Source organism: Mastomys coucha, unplaced genomic scaffold (genome assembly GCF_008632895.1).
Source record: "Mastomys coucha isolate ucsf_1 unplaced genomic scaffold, UCSF_Mcou_1 pScaffold3, whole genome shotgun sequence".
NCBI classification, from domain to species: domain Eukaryota; kingdom Metazoa; phylum Chordata; class Mammalia; order Rodentia; family Muridae; genus Mastomys; species Mastomys coucha.
Genome location: NW_022196909.1, coordinates 11,669,274 through 11,690,420, shown reverse-complemented (window position 1 = coordinate 11,690,420; position 21,147 = coordinate 11,669,274). Strand labels below are relative to the sequence as shown.

Here is a 21,147-nt window from a genome sequence, read left to right as displayed (position 1 = left end):
TTGGTTTTCTTTGAGACAAGGTTTTCCTATGTGATGATCCTCCTGCCTCAACCCTCTCTCTGAGTGTTGGAATAGGCAGGGCATGAGCCACCACACCCTTTTCCTGAAAGTGGTGGCACTTGGCTGCGAGGCACAGAGTGGGTGAGCTCATCCTGCTGAGTCACCCTGCCTCACAAGACCACAAAGACAAAGTCTGTGGAGGGCCCAGTCTCATGGCTCGGCACTCCTCCAGGCTCGTGATCTGGCAGCTGCAGGCGGGGGACTGTCTGTCCTGTGGATGGTATCTCCTCCATCAGAGTCAGTGCAGGCCCCGTCCTCCCGGAGTTCCTCAAGGATGAGGAGATACTCTTTTGCAAGGCCGAGGTGATGGCGATGGTGATGCTGGAGAGGGGGGGAGGGGGCCTACTCCTTCTTCATGTTTCCCAAGCTTTCTTGATTGGTTTTTGTATTTTTGCTTTTTGATACACGTAGTCCCGGCTAGCCTCTGACTTGAAATCCTCCGGCTTCATTTTCCCCAGTGCCAGAACCATAGAAGGGCAACACCACAACTAGCTCATTTGCTAAACTATTGTTAGAAACATCTGTCTGGTACCTGACTAATACAGATGTAGAGGCTCACAGCCGTCCATTGAACTGAGTACAGGGTCCTCAATGAAGGAGTTAGAGAAAGGACCAATGGAGCTGAGGGCTGCCTCCATTTGCAGCCCCTTAGGACGGACAACAATATGAACTAACTAGTGCCCTCAGAGCTCCCAGGGTCTCAACCACCAACCAAGGACTGCACATGGTGGGTCTGATTGTTCTGGCAGCATGTGTATAGTAAAGGATTGCAAATTCGATCATCAATAGGAGGAGAGGACCTCAGCCCTGTGAAGGTTCTGTGCCCCAGTGTAGGGGAATGCCAGGGCCAGAAAGTGGGAGAGGGCGGGGTGGTAGGCATGGGGAGGGGGGAGGAAACAGGGGTTTGTTTTTGTTGTTTTTGTTTGTTTCTTTGTTTTTTGGAGGGGAAATTGGGAAAGGAGAAATTTACATCTAAATAAAGAAAATATCTAATAAAAAATAAATAAATTAATTAAAAAGTAAAAAAAAAACAATGTAAGAATCACAGGGGATTACTCTTTGTTCTTTGCAATAAAATAAAAAATAAAATAAAATGCAAAAAAAAAGGAAAGAAAGAAAGTAAGAAAGAAAGAAACATCTGTCTGGCCGGGTGGGGATGGCGCATGCCTTTAAATCCAGCACTTGGGAGGCAGAGGCAGGTGGATTTCTGAGTTCGAGGCTAGCCTGGTCTACAGAGTGAGTTCCAGGACAATCAGAGCTACACAGAGAAACCCTGTCTCGAAAAACCAAAAAACAAACAAATAAACAAATAAAAATAAAAAAATAAAAAATTGGGGCTGGCGAGATGGCTCAGTGGGGTAAGAGCACTGACTGCTCTTCCAAAGGTCCTGAGTTCGGATCCCAGCAACCACATGGTGGCTCACAACCACCTGTAATGAGATCTGACGCCCTCTTCTGTTGTGTCTGAAGACAGCTACAGTGAATTAGGCGGAAGCAAGTGGGGCCGGAGTGGGCAGGGGCCGGCAGAGGTCTTGAGTTCAATTCCCAGCAGCCACACACATGATGGCTCACAGACATCTGTACAGCTACAGTGTACTCATACACATAAAAAATAAATAAAATAAATCTTTAAAAAAATAAATAAAAAATTGAAAAACAAACAAACAAATGAATGAGAAGAAGAAAGAAAGAGAAAGAAGAGAGCCAGTGCCACCTTTAATCCCAACACTTGGGAGGCAAAAGCAGGCAGATCTCTGAGTTCAAGGCCAGCCTGGTCTACAGAGTGAGTTTCAGGACAGCCAGGGCTATACAGAGAAACCCTGTCTCGAAAAACCAAAGAAGAGAGAAAGAGAGAAAGAGAGAGAGAGAGAGAGAGAGAGCGCTTCATATTTAACAGAGGATGGCCTAGTCGGTCATCAATGTGAGGAGAGGCCCTTGGCCCTGTGAAGGCTCTATGCCCCAGTGTAGGGGAATGCCAGGGCCAGGAAGTAGGAGAGGGTGGTGGGTTGGAGAGCAGGGGGAGGAGGGAGGGAATAGGTTTTTTTTTTTTTTTTTTTCCAGAGGGGGAACCAGGAAAGGGGAGAATATTTGAAATGTAAATAAAGAAAATATCTACTAAAAATAAGAGAGAGAGAGAACAAAAGAAAGAGGGCTGGAGAGATGGCTCAGTGGTTAAGGGCACTGACTGCTCTTTCAGAGGTCCAGAGTTCAAATTCCAGCAACCACATGGGGGCTCACAACCATCTGTAACAGGATCCAATGCCCTCTTCTGGTGTGTCTAAAGACAGCTACAGTGTACTTACATTTAATAATAAAATAAATCTTTGGGCCAGAATGAGCAAGGCCGGAGTGAGCAGAGGTCCTGTGTTCAATTCCCAGCAACCACATGATGGCTTACAACCATCTGTACAGCTACAGTGTACTCATATACATTAAGCAGATAAATAAATGAATAAATAAATAAATAAATGAGAGAGAGAGAGAAAGAAAGAAAGAAACAAGGAAAGAAAAGAAACACATGCCCGTGCTATTAGAAAGAAACCATCCTGTTCTGATATTTTAGCCCTTTTTAATTAAGACCATTAAAGTCACTGCACTCATGATCTCAGGATTTTTTCTTAGATTTATGTGTGTGTGCATGCGCGTGTGCCTGAGTGTATGTCTGTGGCACACAGCCTGTATATGTCATAGGAGGACGATGGGAGTCACGCGCTTGCTGGAAACTGGGCCTTTGTCCTCCACACTTGAGCCGTCACTCCAGCTCCTAATCTCAGGATTTTAAAAATAAAAATATTAATCCCAGGACTTGGGAGGCAGAAGCAGGTGGATTTCTGAGTTCGAGGCCAGCCTGGTCTACAGAGTGAGTTCCAGGACAGCCTGGGCTACACAGAGAAACCCTGTCTCGAAAAACCGAAAAAAAAAAAAAATCAGTGCTGGAAAGTGGAAGAAATTCTGGGTAAAACAGATGGTGAGCTTGTGTGCGTGCGTGTGTATGTGTGTGCGTGCGAGTGTGTGTGTGTATGTGTGCGTGCATGTGCGTGTGTGTGTGTGTGTGTGTGTATGTGTGTGTGTTGTGTGTGAAGTCTTGGCCTCACCTTTACCTAGCCATATGTCACTGAGCAAGACATCTAGCTTCTCTGGATTTATAAACTGGGAATAATCATGACACCCAGCCTTGTTGCGCATGTCACATGTGCCCTGAGCTGCCGTAAGCACCTCATGTATATTAACCCGGTCACTTAGAATAACGCAAGGAAGGTACCGCTAACGGCCTCTGTTGATAGATGAGAAAATCCAAGCACAGCAGCGGCCTGTGTCTTGTCAAGATCACTTTGGCAATCCGTGGTAGGTCTGGGACACAAGCCAGAATGTCTGACCTCAGCACTGGAGGTCAGGAAGAGCCTGTCACCCATCACCCTTACTATCACGTCACTTCGTGTTCATGAGAACGAATAGGTGTGTTCATTCCCCCTTCCTTCCTGCTGCGCTCAGAGTGAAGCCACACAGTGCTTAGCGATATCAGGGACACCAGCTATCCAAGCTGAGGACACCAAGCTGAGCTCCCAGCAGCCATACCACTTGGGGGTTGATGCTGGGGGGACAGGATGCAGCAGGACACCCTGAGCCTGGCCTTCACAGTCTCATCAGTGATGGGAATAGCATCCCAGGTCCCTCCGTTCAGTCATGATAAGCAGGCACTGCTCATCAGGCTGAGTCCTACCACCAAGCCTCCTGACCTGAGGAAGTAGGGACAGGCTCTGCCCTCTTGAGTCCAGGATGTGTTGGCACAGCTCCTCCGCAGCTGGGTAGGGCAGGGAGGGGCTGCAGGTGGCAAGGAGCTCCCTCAAGTGGCTCGCCAATCAGAGGAAGCGGGAATCCAGAGGTCTAGCCCACAGGCGGCTTTAGCAGCTGCGGTCAGGGTGGGTGTTGGCTGTGGGCAGCGAGGTCTGTCTCCTTCCCCCAGCGTTGACTCTACAGTCACTGCGGGTGCCACTGGGCTGGCCCTGCCACCAGCACAGGTGACATGTGGTGGTGTGGTGCTGCAGGGTGGCTCTAGACTGGGGCACTGTCTTTGGGGTTAGAATGAGGTGGAACTCACATCACCAACTGGCCTCTGGCCTCCTCCTGGATCCTGTTTTGGGAGCATGACAAGGCTGTAGCAGGCCCTGGGAGCGACAGTCTCCCTAACTGTCCTGGAAGGGTAGCGTTATTGCCCCCACTTTCTAGATGAGAATACTAAGGCTTGGCTGGGTCCCTGGATCTCCACAGGAGGTACAGCAAATGTTGGAGCTGGGTTAAGACAGGGTCTCTCGAAAGGCAGTGGTGGCGCACACCTTTAATCCCAGCACTTGGGAGGCAGAGGCAGGTGGATTTCTGAGTTCAAGGTCAGCCTGGTCTACAGAGTTCCAGGACAGCCAGGGCTACACAGAGAAAACCTGTCTCAAAAAAAGCAAACAAACAAAAAAAAAAAGAAAAGAAAAGAAAAGAAAAGAAAAAAAGATAGGGTCTCTCTAGCTAGCTCTAGGCTGGCCTGGAATTTACTATGTAGACCAAGCTGATCTCAGACTTACAGAGATCTGCCCACTTCTGCTTTCCCAGTGCCGGATTAAATTGTGCACCACCACACCTGGCTGGAGATGGGATTCTGACCTGTTACCACTGATACAGGATCTCACTGTGTAACCTAGAACTTACTATGGAGATGTGCCCATCTCTGCCTCCCGAGTGCCCACCATCTATGGATTTTTTAAAAAAAAATCACATTATTTATTTATTTGTTTGTTCTTGAGACAGGGTCTCTCTATTACGTAGCTCTGGCTGTTCTGAAATTTGCTATGTAGACCAGACTATCTTTCTTTCTTTCTTTCTTTTAATTTATTTTATGTGTATGAGTACACTGTAGCTGTACAGATGGCTGTGAGCCATCATGTGGCTGCTGGGAATTGAACTCAGGACAGCCCCGGTCGCTCCAGCATAGGCGTAATACGCTGTAGCTGTCTTCAGACACGTCAGATCTCATTACGAGTGTTGTGAGCCACCATATGGTTGCTGGGATCTGAACTCAAGGATCTTCGGAAGAGCAGTCAGTCAGTGCTCTTACCAGCTGAGCCATCTCACCAACCCTAGACCAGACTATCTTCAAAGAGAGAGAGTGGGGAGGAGGAAGAGGAAGAGAGGAGAAGAGAGAGGCGGAGGAGACCAAAGAGCTGCGATGATACAGGCAAGAGCCTCTGGGGGAAGAGCAGCCCAGCCCCTGAGCTGGAACGTTCAGGGATGGGAGCAAGGTATTCCAGGTAGAGACTGAGAAGAACCTGGAGGCCAGGTCTGCTGTGATATGTAAAATATGCACCCGAGTCCCTTGCCCCGGGCTTGGAAACCAAACGTTTACCTTGGGCCACCTCCTGTCCACACTTCGCTTCTCACACTCACTAGTGTTTAGGCATACAGAAGAGTGACTGGTGGTGCAGGCAGAGACCCACGGGTCCCTCCTTACCCTGCATCCCAGTTAGTATCTGGTGTTAGCTCCTCTAGCTGACGCTGGGTACTTACCTCTACTGTTAGCTGAAGCTGGCATTGCCATGGCAACTCACCCTTTGTATTGTACCCGTAAGGGCTTACAGTAACATATAATGACCCTACTCCACCCCTCGATGTAGTGGCAGATAGAGTCCTTCCCAGGCTGGGGTGGGGTTCTATAGTAAGATGGCTGTGTGTATGCTTCATAATTTTCGGGCATGGGTTCAACTCCTAACATCTTTCCCCCAAACAAAACAAAACAAAAACTTGAGACTTCTGCTCCTGGCTCCAGAGAGGGCCAGGGCCAACTCTGTGCGTGCGTGTGTGTGTGTGTGTGTGTGTGTGTGTGTGTGTGTGTGTGTGTAGAAAAGATATATTGTTGTTACACTCCTGCAGTGCCCCTGAAGGAATCAGACACTGTCTGAAGCTCTTTGGCAAAGAAATATGAGCCTGACTTTTTTTTTTTCATTTTTGCCAAATGAAGAACAAATACCCATGTTGTGGCTCCTCAGTACTGTTCCCAAGAGGAAGAGATAGATCTGATGCAGACATCCTAATGAGTATTTACTTCAAGTATTAACGACCACTCCTCAGGACACAGGCAGGCCCTGGTGCTAGAGGAGTGATCGGGAAGGGTTTAACCGAGGCATGGGGCTACCTTAGAGGGATGCATGGTTCCTAGGGATGAGCCAGCAAGAGGATGATACCAGGACACCATGAAGATCTTTACCTGCCAACTCGAAAGAACTGCAAAAATCTACTGAGCCAGGTCTCCTGATACCAGCCAGATAGCAGCCCTGGCTACAGCCCCATTTCTTCTGCATACAGATAGAACGGTGGGAGGTGAAGCTTTGTTGAAGAGTGCAAGTCAAGACAGAAGCTTGTTAGGTCTCTGGGAGCAAGATATTCCAGGTAGAGACTGAGGGATGCTGGGAGAACCTGGAGGCCTGGGTCTGCTGTGATATGTAAAATATGCACCTGAGTGGGCCTGCTGGGCCACCTTCCAGCTCTCGGGAGGTAGAGATCTCTGTGAGTTTAAGATCAGCCTGGTATACATAATAAGCTCCGGGCTAGCTAACGCTTCATGGTGAGAGCCTGTCTCAAAAAAAAAGAGACAGATGCTTGTCCCCAGTATTCAGAAAATGAAAACGAACAGATGGATCATTTGAGTTTAGGAGTTCAAAGCTAACCCAAGAAGTAGGCCTTTTGCTACGTTTCCCCGGTTGGCCTTTTTTGGTTATTTTTGTTTTATTTGGTGTCTCCTGTGTAGGGGTGAGTTAGTCAAACAGCTTTGGCTCCCAGCAAGTCACAGATGTAATGTACCCTCCCAAGAGCTAAGAGCTCTCTGGATTTGAGAGTGAGACAGACAGACAGACAGGCAGGCAGACGGACAGACAGGCAGACGGACAGACCAGCTAATTTTGATATGCCTTGACTAGCTCAATGGCAGGGCATTTCTAATCCTTCCCCGTGGTTACCATACATTCTTCCCTCCAACTTTCCTACGTCGACTTACTAAATCAATATTTCATCTCTGCTACCCTAGACCCAATGGGCGAGTGGCTCCTAGGGCCACTTTCCCGAATTCTCACAAAGCTGGTCGCTTTCTTTCCTGCAGCTCTTACATCTAATCCCTCTGCTTCCCCATTCTGGCTCCTCTCCGCCTCTCCTAAGGTTCCTTGCTTGTGCAACCTAAAACTCCCGCCTCTTTTCATCTTGTCCAGCCATTGGCCGTTGGCAACTTTAGTTCCCAATCAGAGTCGACTGGCTTCTTCTAGCTTCAGATTCCCGAGTGGTTTGGGGAACAGAATTAGAAAAAGTGTTAGAACCAATTCCCAGCTCTCATGTACCCTAGATTGGCCTCAAACTCATCGTGTAGCCGAGGCTGACATTTAACTCCGGATCCTCCAGCTTTTCTCTCTCAAGTGCTGGGATTACAGGCTTGGACCATCAAACCTCATTCCGGGCTGCTTTAAAACCTACTACATAGCCCAGGCTGGAGGGCTATAGGTGTGTGTGGCTATGCCTTCTGATTCCTTTTCACTTTTTTTCTTTTTTAATATTTATTTATTACATGTAAGTACACTGGAGCTGTCTTCTGAAACCCCAGAAGAGGGTATCAGATCTCATTACAGATGGTTGTGAGCCACCATGTGGTTGCTGGGATTTGAACTCAGGACCTTAGGAAGAGCAGCAGTCAATGCTCTTAACCGCTGAGCCATCTCTCCAGCCCTCCTTTTCTCTTAAAAGGTAAATAATGGTGCTCGGGTAAAGTGTTTGCTGAGCAAACATAAGGACTCCAGTTTAGCCTGGCAGTGGTGGCACACACCTTTAATCCCAGCACTTAGGAGGCAGAGGCAAGCGGATTTCTGAGTTCGAGGCCAGTCCAGGACAGCCAGGACTACACAGAGAAACCCTGTGTGGAAAAACCAAAAAAAAAAAAAAAAAAAGGACCCCATCCACATAAAGTTGGGTGTGGCAGTGCGGTTCCTTAATTCCCGCTCTGATGGACAAAGACAGGTAGATCCTGGGAGCTTGCTAGCTAGCCAGTGTAGCCAAAGCTATGAGCACTGAGTTTAATGAGAGTCCTGTCTCAATAAAGAAACATAGCAAAGAAGCGATTGAGTGCTGGGCAGTAGTGGCACACGCCTTTGATCCCAGCACTTGGGAGGCAGAGGCAGGCGGATTTCTGAGTTTGAGGCCAGCCTGGTCTACAGAGTGAGTTCCAGGACAGCCAGGGCCACACAGAGAAACCCTGTCTCGAAAAACTAAAACCAAAAATAAAAGGAGTGATTGAGGAAGCTATCCAAAGAAGAGTGAGTGTCCTTGCAGATATGTGTGCATACATGGGCATATTCTATACACACACACACACACACACACACACACATACACACACACGCACACACACACACCAAACTAGTTGGCTTTGGTAATCTGTGGAGAAGAGGAACTATCAGACAGTCGGTCTTCTCCAGACAGGAGTGCGATGTCAATGGCTTGGTGTGCTGAGGGCAGAAGCTGCAGTGAACACCTATTCTTGGCCTAGCCAGGCCATGAAACTGTACCTGTGAGTTAATGGTTGAATAGGCAATCTGACCTTGAAACGGGTTCGTTCCCCTTCTGTGGCATTGAGCTGCCCTGCCACTCTATGGGAACTTTAATCCTAATTGGCTGAGCAGCTGCATCACTGGCACTGAGAGAGAAGCTAGATACAAGCCAAGGTTCTTCTTAGAAGAAGGCAGTCGGCTGGAAGCAAGTGGAGGAGAATATTCTGGATCGTTGACAGCAGGGCTGGCCTCTTGAGCTAAGCCAAGCTTCTGGGTTCAAGTGAGAGTGGCCATCATGTGTGTGGTGTGTGGTATGTATGTATGGTGCATGTGTGTATATGTGTGGTGTATGTGAAGTGTGTGGATATGTGTGGTGAGTGGGTATGTGTAGTATATGTATGTGTATGTGTGGCATATGTGTGTGTATATGTGGTGTATGTGTGGTGTGTGTGTATGTATATGTGTGTGTGGGTGTTTATGTGTGGTGTATATGTGTGTATGTGTTGTGTGTGTGTGTGTTGTGTGTGTGTGGTGTATATGTGTGTATGTGTGGTGTATGTGTATGTATATGTGTTTGTGGGGTGTAGCGTGTGTCTGGTTTGTGTGTGTTGTGTAGGTATGAGTGGTATGTGTATATGTGTGTATATATGTGTGTGGTATGGGGGATGTCTGGTTTATGTGTGTTGCATGTGTATGAGTGTGTGGTATGTACATGTGTGAATATATATGTGGGTGTGGTGTGTGTCTGGTTTGTGTGTGTGTGTGGTGTGTGGGTATGAGTGGTGTGTGTGTATATGTATGTGTATATATGGGAGGGTGTAGTATGTGTGGTGAGTGTGTAGTGTGTGTGTACATGTGTAGTATGTATGTGCATGTGTTGTGTGTGTGTGCAGTGTGTGAGTATGAATGGTTTGTGTATATGTGTGTATGTGTGTGTGGATATGTGGGTGTGCTGTGGTGTGTGTATGGTATGTATGAGTGGTTTGTGTGTATGTGTGTGTGGATATGTGGGTGTGCTGTGGTGTGGGTGTGGTGTGTGTGTGTTGAATCTAAAGCTTTTGAAAACATTGGGCGAGTGTTCTACCACTGGGCTATACTTCCAGTTCTTTTTGCTTCCATTCTGAGGTAGGGTCATGCAATGTAGCTCAGGCTGACCTCAAACTTCACAGGGATCCATCTGCTTCAGTTCTAGGGGGGCAGTAGAGAGTGTTTACCTCAGTCCAAGGCAATCTGAATTTAGAATAAAGAAATAATAAGCTCCCAACTGGCCAAAAGACTGTAGTGGAAATCTCTAGAAAACCCAAAGATTCAGATGCTCAATTCCTAGCCTCCTTGATCCCAAAGACATTTAGGGCACAAACTTCCAACCCAAGAAGAGAGTGTTATCAGTCCACTATCCTAAGGGCTAGGCTACGTGACATGCTGGTGGTCAGAGGCTAGCCATAAGATGTCTTCATCTTGTTACTACCTTGATAAAGTTAATATATCCAAGAGCCTAAAGCCAGGCCCATGACATGCCTATAATTCCAGCACTATGTGAGACCCTATCACAAAACAAGAGCCTGAGGCCTGCCGATCTCTATCATTTGGTAGTATGCTTGCCTAGCACGAACCAAGCCAGCACTCCATAAACTGGCCTTGACTGGATAATCACCACACAGGGAGTAGGAGGCAGGAAGATTGGAAGCCATCCTCAACAGCAGAGCTAGTTTAAGGCCAGCTCTAGTCACAGGAGACTGTGTCTCCAACAAACGGACAAATGAATGAATGAACAATAGCGCAGGTGGACCGCCTTAGATGAGGTGGCTCAGCAGGTAAAGATGCTTGCCATGCAAGTCAGAAGATCCGTGTGCTTTCCACAGGACGTGGGTGAAGGTAAAAGGAAAGAATTGGCCACGCTCTGATGCCGCAGTTGTCATCCCTGCCCACATCATACACAGTGATAATAAAACAAAGTAAAAGAAAAAGCCGGGCGGTGGTGGCACAGGCCTTTAATCCCAGCACTTGGGAGGCAGAGGCAGGCAGATTTCTGAGTTCGAGGCCAGCCTGGTCTACAGAGTGAGTTCCAGGACAGCCAGCCAGGGCTATACCCTGTCTCAAAAAACAAAAAACAAAAAACAAAAAACAAAAAAATAAATCTGGGGTCAAGATGGCCTTCAAGACGGATTAACCTGAGTTCTATATCTGGAACCTGTGGGGAGAAGAGAAGAGAAGAACCAGCTCCCCAAAACTGTGCTGTAACCTCCACACGTGCATCCTGGCAAGCATGCTGTACATACATGGCGGCCATGCATGCACCACACAGACCAAGACATGCTAAAAGAAAAGCTTCAAGTCTGAGGCACAGGCAGACCAACTATGAGGCTCTGCCTGGCCACTGTAGCACGATTATCAGACTGAACAGCAGCAGAAGGTCACGGGAGTCACAGAATGTTCTCAGGGTGGTGCGTGCCCCTGACACAGAGAGGTGTTCAGTAGCAGCGGACCCAGACGGCCCCCGGCACCTGTCTCTGCTGTCTTTGTGTCTTGGGCACTAAGCGTAGTGTCTGGTGGATCACCCCATGCTATGGGAAGACATTGTGCCATAGACTTCAGCTCCAAACCATCTCAGGTTCCAGTCCTGGCTCTGCCAGCCCGGTCAGCTTCTCTGAGATTCAATTTCTTAATCAAGTGTAAGCAAAAACCTCAATTCCAAGGGTGGACTTCATGGGCTCAGAGCACCAGTATATGAACAGACACTCAACGTTTTTTTTTCTATTTGTCTGTTTTGCTTTTGTTTTATGCCAGATGAGAGGCAAGCACAGCCACTGAGCCACAGCCCTGGACCTCTCTTTGCCTTTTGAGACTGGGTCTCACTACATTTCCTAGACTAGCCTTGAACTCTCTCTGTAGCCCAAAGAGGCCTTGAACTTGTGACTCTCCTACCTTAACCTCTGGAAAAGCTGGTATTCCTAGGATCTCTCTATCTTTTTTTTTTTTTTTTTCCAAGACAGGGTTTCTCTGTGTAGCCCTGGCTGTCCTGGAACTCACTCTGTAGACCAGGCTGGCCTCGAACTCAGAAATCTGCCTGCCTCTGCCTCCCAAGTGCTGGGATTAAAAGCGTGGTGGCACCATGTTTTAGAGAACATCATAGAAACAACCTCCGGCCCAGAGAGCCCTGCTCTTCCCCCTTCCTTCCAGGTTCCGGAATCATTCATCCAGTGAGCTCCGCCCACAGCCAAGGCTGGGAAAGCAAGGACCCCTCTCTGGAGGAAGCACAGAAACCAGAGGCCTGAGGGATCTGCTCTTCCCAAGCTGGAAGCAGGAAGCTTGTCCAGACTCCTGAGGTGGAGTTAGCGGATGGCAAAGGCGACTCTCAGAGCTGGTCCCTCGGTTTAGCTGTGGGATTGTTAAGTGGCTAAGTCACATCCCCTCTCCAAGGAACAAACATGTTCTCTTAACGTGCACAGGCACACGGAGAGGTCTGTGCCCTTCTTAAAGGCAGTTCTTGATCATGGACATGTTTCAAGCAATATACACCAGTTTCTTCCGACCTCCCTCTCAGGGGTGACTCGGCAGTCCTTGCCTGGTCTGTACCACCTGCTCCTACACTCTACCCTGCCTGAAGCTTCTGGATGCTCTCAGGGGAGCAAGCATCCTTGGGTAAACTTGGCAGGCTGACATATGACACTGTGGCAGAGTGACATCCTGGATCTAGTCAGCGTCCAGTGTTCCTTCGAAGCCCAGGGAAGGACAGGGCCTCATGGCGCAAGGATGGATGGAGCTAAGGGCCTGCTGGCTGCTGGCTTCCCAGAGTGACAGGCTAAGGGACTAGTGTGACCTTTCCACTGTGTCCCTAGTACACATAGGCTGGCCTAGAACTCACAGAGATCCTTCTACCGTACCTCTACCTCACCAGTGCTGGGATTAAAGGTGTGTACCAAAACATCTACCTACATAGGAGGTATTAGGCCAGCCAGGGCTACATGGCAGGATCCTGTTCCAGACCAAACCGAGCCAAGCCGAACCTCTGGCCTAAGGATGCAGAGTGCTCCCCAGCATGCTAGAGGCCCTTGGGTTTGATTCCTCACACTGTACAAACTGGGAATGGTGGAGGGGGTGGATCAAGAGCTCACCCTCAGCTAGGTAGCAAGTCTGAAGCAAGCTTGTGTTGCATGATGTTCTCACAAAGCAAACAAACAAAACAAAATAGAAACAAACACAAACAAAACACTAAACTAAAGCAAAGCATTGAGGACAAGGAAGGGAGATGACGATACAAAGACGATAAAACAATTTTTTTTTTTTTAGCCCAGTTGGATTGGCTGTGAGATATTGAATCCCTTTCTTCCTGTTGAGAACAGTATTGAGACATCTCAAAACAAATCTTGGGCCGGGCGGTGGTGGGCTACACAGAGAAACCCTGTCTCGAAACAAACAAACAAACAAACAAAAAACAAACAAACAAACCAAAAAAAACCCTAAATATTGGATCTTTTGTGTCCTTGACCAAAAAAACGAAGTCTCACGGCTGTGAGGGAGGTCAGGAAATGTAGTTTTATTACAGGTGCTCCTGTATCCCGCTAAAGAGGGGGTTCAGGTGATGGAGCTGAGGTGAGTGATAATGAGATGGAGTAGCCATGAGGAGGTGTGACAGCTGCTGCTGCTGTTACCCCCAGGAATCAGCTAGAGTCGTGCAGCCAGCACAGCTGGGCTACGCGGTTCCAGCAAAGCTGAATGGATAGGTACAATCGCTGTCCTTCTATCTCTAACATTTGGGTGTTGGCCTCTGTGTGCTGCATGATGGGGGACTTTCTGCGTTATGGTTCATTCTATGTGTTTCCTGAGAGGAATGACGTCTGAGCCTTTTAAGGAGAAATCCTAGAATTAACTTTATCTGGCAAGTTTTCCTTACGTCCTGGAGATCATTAAGGACAGATTAGTATGCAGCTAGATGAAGCCATTACTCCAGGAATCTTCTTGAGTTGTTTGCCCCTGAGCAAACTCAAACAGTATAATTGAGGTAGGGCAAACAGAGACAACTGACAAACTCTGTCTGGCCAGGAGAACAAGTTACAGAGTCAAGGTCTCTTTTTTACTATAGGCGCGGAGGTCTCTAAAAATATAATTTAAAGATAAAGGGCTATAGAGGGTACTCCTGAAGGAATAAAGCTCAGTAAACAAGCTAGATTGACTAAAGTAAACTTTTCCTACTTTATAGTGTACATGATGAAATATATAATAAAAGAAGCTAGGTATTAACATTTGCTAGTCATAACAAGACCGGTTCAGATATTTTTCTGTTTGTCCGAAGCCCTCTCAAATAGCAGGTGTTGCCAGCCTAAAAGCAGGCTGTCATACATTAAATGGGTTCGCTTTGGAGGTGACAGCCTGTAGATTCTTTACATTGGAGTTATAGGGCTAAGAAGAAGAAGAATCTTGCTCTATCTGGATTTTCTTTCTTTTCTTTTTTTCTTTTCTTTTTTTTTTTTTTTGAGACAGGGTTTCTCTGTGTAGCCCTGGCTATCCTGGAACTCACTCTGTAGACCAGGCTGGCCTCGAACTCAGAAATCTGCCTGCCTCTGCCTCCCAAGTGCTGGGATTAAAGGCCTGTGCCACCGTCGCCTGGCTAGGATTTTCTACTTGTGACTGAACTTGTAACCCTGGACATGTAGCCAAAAGATAAACACACATTCAGTACCACTTGGAGAATCGTTAGTCTGTCTTTGTTCTGTGAAACCTGTATCAATAAAGCACCTGGTGGTTATCAAGTCAGAGCAGCAGAAAGGACCTGATTGCTTGATTGCTTGATTGCTAGTAAATCAGCTTCGAGATTCCTCCGACCACAGTGCCCGGCTCCCCACCTCCTCTTGCTGATAGCTTATCTCCTCTGTAGGCTGCTGCAGGTCAGGAAGGACCATCCAACTCTCTCCTCTCTGTGCTGGGGAAAGGCTCCCTGAGAAGCTAGTCCCCCCGCACCCCCCTACCCCACAACTCCCCGCCCCTGCAGTTGTTGAAACATCAGGAGGTGCTTGTCCTTGTTTGGAAGGATGACAAGTTCCAGGCTAGCCTGAACCACTTAGGGAGACCAGACCCTGTCTCGAACCCACAGACCAAAATCTTGCCTTTCACAGAAGACAGATAGATACTACAGCATGGTCTCTCCTTGTGTGGCTTTGGGATTCGGAGAGGCCAGCTCTGCTGGGCACCCTGGGAAGTCTGGGAGGGCTCGACTCTATCATTAGAGTGATGGGGCCCTGCTTTGCCAGCAGGGATCATATTATCTTGCAGGCTGGCTGCACATACCAGTCTTGCTACAGTCTGCCTTTCTGTTTTTTTTTTTAATTTTTTTTGTTTTTTTGAGACAGGGTTTCTCTGTATAGTCCTGGCTGTCCTAGAACTCACTTTGTAGACCAGGCTGGCCTCGAACCCAGAAATCCGCCTGCCTCTGCCTCCCAAGTGCTGGGATTAAAGGCGTGTGCCACCATTGCCCAGCCTGGGTTGGTTTGTTAAAATTAAACTTTCAAGTGTGTGTGTGTGTGTGTGTGTGTGTGTGCACACGTGTGCACACACTTGAATACCATGTTCCTCTGGAAGTTAGAGTCTTCTTTTTTTTTTTTTTTTCATCCCATTATGCGGGTCCCAGGAATTGAACTTAGGTCATCAAGCTTGGGGCAAACGCTCATTAAGCCATTTCAATACCCCCACTCCTTACCTCCCCACTCTGAGACTACAGGGTCTTCACTTCTGCCTCCACCTCCCAAATACTGTGCTTAAAGATGGGCCACCATCCCTGGCTCTAAAAGGGATTTTATAGATGATTTAGGTACCCACTGATTTGGCAAAAAAAAAAAAAACCCAAAACAAAAAAAAAAAACCCTGTGATAATACACTCATTATCTATACAAACTCTCGTGGTGAGTTTTGACACATAGTTGGTCTCAAACTTGGCGCGTGGCAGCTAATTGAAGAGTCCGATTCTCTTGCCTCTTTAGCATGGAGCCATCGTGTTCTGCAAGAGCAAATCTTCCAGCTCTCTTCAGCTGCCCAGCATCCCGCTCACTCAGTCCCCACTTCCTCACTTGCTCCCTGGGGGAAGTGGGAGCCGCTAGCAGCAGGAACTGAATTGGGGAGTCTGAGGCCCTGTCTGTCTATGAGGGGAGAGCACCATAGCGGGGAGGCTGGAAGGAGGCTGGGTTTCCCCTCAGTCAGGAGACTTGCTTCCAGACAAGGTTGTTGCCCAAGATGCATGTGATCTCTGATGATTGTCTCTTTCTTCCCCGGGCCTTACTTTTCCCATTAGTAAGATGACAGTAGGGGCTGATAACTTCTAAGGGCTCATGCCAACAAGTCCTGTCCTCACATTGCCTGGGGGTTAGCTGGTACTGTTCTTGGGTGTGTGTGTGAGCCCCAGGGCCAGCTGCAGAGCGCTGTGAGTGGTTTGGCTGGCTTACTTGACTTTCCTCACCTGGGCTGGAATGTGTTGGGGAGGGTCGGAGAGGGAGAGGCGAGGGTGAGGTGGAGTCTGCTGTTAGAATCTCAGTGGGTTTCTCTAATTCTGGCTCACTTCCTCCTGTTCCCTTATCTAGTGGCTGTAACTTCCCCATCTCGTTACGCTTTTGAAAAATTACATTTGCCTATTATATTGTGTGTGTGTGTGTGTGTGTGTGTGTGGTGTAGGCACATGAGTCATGGTGGCAAGTGAGATCAGGGGACAGCTTGCACAAGTTGGTTTGTCTCCTCTATCATGTGGGTCCCAGGGATTGAATTCAGGTTTTCAGGCTTGGCAGCCAGTGCCTTTACTCACTGGGCCATCTTGCCTGGCCTGCCATATAACCAAATGCTATTAGACTATTTTACTCACAATGGGTCTTATAATGACATCTCCATGCTTGTACAGAATGAATACATTTGATCATAGTCACCCCCATTACTTTGTCTCGTCCCCTCGTGTTGAACAGCTTTTCCCAGCTACTTCCCCTTTCATGCCTTTGTGTGAATATGACACACATGAGTTTCATGAGGAGCATGAGTGACTGTTAGTTACAGGAGCAATGACACCTTCCCAGTGACTACCACTAAAGAAAATGTCTTCCGTCCCCAGTAGCCATTACCCGTCTGTAGATCCCCAGAAAGGGTTGGGCTCTTGCTCCTCTCTTAGTTTTTTGACTGAAGGGGCTCACTGTAGTTCTGACTGACCTTGAATTTACTCCATAGCTCAGGCTACCCTGAACTATGATGGTCTTATGATGGTCTAACATCAGCCTGGGATTCCAGTGGGAGCCGCCATGCTTGGAGGCAGCTGCTGCAGCTTCTTCCTCCTCCTCTTCTCTCTCCTCCTCCTCCTTCTTCACAGGGTCTCAAAACCGGTAGCCCAGTTGGGCCTGGAACTCTAGATCTTCCTGCTTCAGTCTCCCAAGTGCTGGGGTCACAGACGTCATCCACTGTGCCAGCCTGGTAGTGACATTTTGTTTTTGAGACAGGGGCTCAACTGTGTAGCCTTGGCTGATCGAAAGCTTGCTTTGTATTCCAGGCTAGCTTTGAACTCACAGAAATCCATCTGCCTCTGTCTTGAAAATGCTGGGATTAAAGGCACTCCCTCCAACCCAGAATAATGATGATGATGATGATGATGATGATGATGATGATGATGATGATGATGATAATAAAAATGCATCTCATTGCTAGTTATGTGTCTGTGTGGGATGTGTATATGAGCGCGAGTGTACCAGAAGGTGTCATATTTCCTGGTGTTGGAGTTGCAGGTGGGTTGTGACACCCCCTTACCCCCAAGGGTACTGGGAGTTGAATGTCCTCCTCTGCAAAAGCATCAAGTGTTCTTAACAACTGAGGGATTTCCCCACCACCCAGAACCAATTTATTTTATTTTATTTATTTTTAAAAATGTATTTACCTTTATTTTATGTGCATGGGTGTATCGTCTGTGTGCCTGTCTATGTGAGAGTCAGATCTTGGAGTTACAGACAGTTGTGAGCTGCCATGTGGGTGCTAGGATTTGAACCGGGGTCTTAATGGAAGAGCAGTAAGTGCCTTCAACCACTGACCCATCCTTCCAGCCCCCAGAACCAATTTTTAAAATGTTATTTTACAGGCTGGAGAGATAGCTCAGCAGGTAAGAGCACTGAGTGCTCTTCTGAAGGTCTTGAGTTCAAATCCTAGCAACCACATGGTGGCTCAGAACCCAACTGTACAGCTACTGTGTACTCATATACATAAAATAAATAAATAAATCTTTAAAATGTTATTTTACTTTATTTTTTTTTGAGACAGTCTCTTTTTTTTCTTTTTTTTTCTTTTTTTTTTGAGACAGAGTTTCCTCTGTGTAGCCTTGGCTGTCCTGGAACTCACTCGGTAGACCAGGCTGGCCTCGAACTCAGAAATCCGCCTGCCTCTGCCTCCCAAGTGCTGGGATTAAAGGTGTGTGCCACCACTGCCCGTGAGATAGAGTCTTACTAAGTGGCTTAGGGGGCCTGGAGATCCTCCTGCCTCTGCCTCTCCAGTGCTAGGACTCCAAGCATGGGCATGCATGATTGTCTTTATCTTCCATCGGTCATGAGTCCGTTACACAGCATCTGTTCTTTCTCCAAGCAATACAAATTGCCTAAAAATACATTTTTATTAGTTTTTTTTTGTTTGTTTTTTTACTGCTTACATGCTCAGACTTGCATTCTCCCTGCCTTTTCTCCAACACTGATTCAGAGACCTCTGAGTCTATCTTGCAATCTGCAGTTCCCAAGATCACAAATAAAGGCTTCTTTCATTTTCGGTTTTCTGAGTCTTGGATTGATTGACAACTTCAGGATGGTAGCCTGTGAATTTGAATCCTGAGTGTTAAGGATTTAGGCGAATCCGTATAACCTGTTTGTGCTTGATTCTCATCGGTAAACACGGCACGAGTGACAGTAAATGGGGACTAGAGATGTTGTACAGTTAGTAGAGTCCTTGCTCGGCGTTCGTGAAACCCTGGGGTTTGGTTCCTAGAACCAAACAGAACATGTAAAGTAGCACAGGCAGGAAGATCAAGATTTGGAAGTGATTGAGGTTCAAGGACAGCCTGAGATACATGAATCCTCAGCTGCACAGCCAGTTGAAGGCCTCTTTGGGCTATAAGAGGTCCTGTCTCAAAAACCTAACCACCACTATACAAGGAAGCCTCAGGCAGAAGAATTACAGGTTCAGGGCCTTTCTGTCGAATTTGGAGATACCCTTTTCCAAAAATAAAGTAAGGAGTGGGCTGGGGGGTGGGGTGGGGGAATGGTAGTGTGCAGCTTGGAGGTAGAACACTTGTATCAAGCATGAGCTCTTGGGTTCAATACCGGGAACCGCAAACAAAATCAACGCCACCCCCCCAAAACATTCTCCAAGGGGTTGAGGCAGAAGGTTGTGAGTTCCAAGTCTGCTGGCCCACACTGAACCGTCGGCCAGCAAGGCCATAGTGTCTCCGCATCTCAAAAACAAATGGGAAGACTTGAAAGATGCTAGGGGGCCCGCAAGATGGAGTTTAGGGCTTGGTACCCGCTCTGAGCTAGATTCCTCACATTGCAAAGGGACAGATAGTCGTTAAATTCCGTTCAGCGCCTGACCTTGATTTAATCACCAAATAGGGCTTTCTTTTGGCACCACTCGCGCCTCCCCTTCACCTGGCCCCGCCAGGGCGTCTTCAGCCTGTCCACTTCGCGCCCTCCCTCCCTGCAGGCAGGCAGGCAGGCTGCGCGACGCTGAGTCAGGCTGCGCCCAGTTTGGGCGGGGCCCGCGCCTGCGCCTGCGCCCTGGCGTCCGCGGCGGGGTTGGGGGTAGATTTATATCCGTCTGGTCAGCTGACGCTCTGCATTGCAGCCTGCGGAGTGAAGCGGCGCCATGTACGCTCTTGCCCTCCTCGCCAGCCTTCTGGCCACCGGTGAGCTTCGAAGGGTCCTCTGGTCTGGTAGCGTCCCCCCTCCCGGGTCCCAGGAACCGGGCAGTCCTACCGCGGGGGGCCTCGCCCTCCGCTCCCTTCCCCGGGAGCGCTTGGCGAAGCCGCGCTCTGCGCAGGCGCAGATTGGGGCTGGTGTCCGAGGGGATCTGTTCCCGAGTCTCTCAAATCCCGAGTGGGGACGACTGGGAAGTGAGGGAGACGGCGTGTCCCGTGTGTGCAGGCTTTGTGCAAGGCCTTGCGGGTAACTGCGCTGCTTCTCCCAGGGATGGAGGTGGGGGGAGGTGGGACTCGGTGACCCCTCCCGCCGCTGTTTGTCCCTGTCCTGGCGGTAGGTGATGATAGACAGACATGGCCTTGAAGCCCCATCCTGCAGGTCAGGTCGGCCCTAGACCTCTCTCTGCCCCAGACTGCATCCGTATAGGAGTTGCAGGAAGCGCCTTTGTGTCTGCCAGGCCCCGGGGGTGATCTTGCCTTCTGTGTGAACTCAGGAGCGTAGTAGGTCTTGGAGGGAGTTTTGTAGTCCCCGTTGCATTGAAACTCATAATTTTTTTCTGTTTGATCTGGCAAAGCTATTGGCCAGCCTTTATTTTGTAGCAAATGTTTGTAAAATGATTCTGATGATTTTTTAAAAAAAGACTTATTTATTTTATGTGAGTACACTGTAGCAGTACAGATGGTTGTGAGCCTTCATGTGGGTGTTGGGAATTGAATTTTTAGGACCTCTGCACGCTCTGGTCAACCCCACTCGCTCCGGTCAAATCTGCTTGCTCTCGCCTAAAGATTTATTTATTATTATACATAAGTACACTGTAGCTGTCTTCTGATACACCAGGAGAGGGCGTCAGATTTCATTACGGATGGTTGTGAGCCACCATGTGGTTGTTGGGATTTGAACTCAGGACCTTCGGAAGAGCAGTCAGTGCTCTTACCCTGTAAGCCATCTTGCCAGCCCCATTCCAATGATTTTTTTTTTTTTTTTTTGGTTTTTCGAGGCAGGGTTTCTCTGAGTAGCCCTGGCTGTCCTGGAACTCACTTCGTAGACCAGGCTGGCCTCGAACTCAGAAATCCACCTGCCTCTGCCTCCCAAGTGCTGGGATTAAAGGCGTGCACTACCACTGCCCGGCCGATGATTTTTTTTAAAGCACTACAGGTTGCTAAGGCAGCGCCAGGGGACCGCTGCCTCACTTGGTTCTAGGGGAGACTACCTGGTTTGCAGTGGCGGGTCTGTCCTCTTAAGTCTTGCCTTAGTCTTTTCAGTCACAATGCTACACAGACACTGAGTGAAGGGAGATTTTAACCTCTATAGAGGGGCACCTCACAAGTCTATATTTTTCAGGTCAAAGCCCACCAAAGGTGCTCTCTAAACTCTCAACCTCAGGATCTTCTTGTTTGTAGCTACTCAGTGTAGAAGGGGACTCTAAGTTCGGCTAAGTCCCCAAAGGTGGCCTTGAGCTCTTTCGTAGCCCCTTGATAGCCTTGAACTTGCTATGACCTTGAACTCCTGATCTTCTGCCTCCTAAAGTGGGGATTACAAGTGCCAGCACTTGGGAGGCAGAGACAGGTGGATTTCTGAGTTCGAGGCCAGCCTGGTCTACAGAGTGAGCT

The 21,147-nt window shown here is 48.3% G+C and overlaps 1 protein-coding gene across 5 annotated transcripts in view; it reads left to right on the top strand.

The window, feature by feature from the left end:
- Positions 1–19,369: 19,369 nt before the first annotated feature.
- Psap (prosaposin) overlaps positions 19,370–21,147 on the top strand; it is a 28,428-nt gene continuing 26,650 nt past the window's right edge. For 4 of the 5 annotated variants that reach the window (XM_031348007.1, XM_031348006.1, XM_031348004.1 and 1 more), the window contains exon 1: positions 19,370–19,524. In XM_031348007.1, the coding sequence (XP_031203867.1) occupies positions 19,485–19,524 (40 nt within the window). In that variant the 5' untranslated portion in view covers positions 19,370–19,484. The remainder of the gene's footprint in view (positions 19,525–21,147) is intronic. The other variant, XM_031348005.1, reaches the window with a different exon arrangement.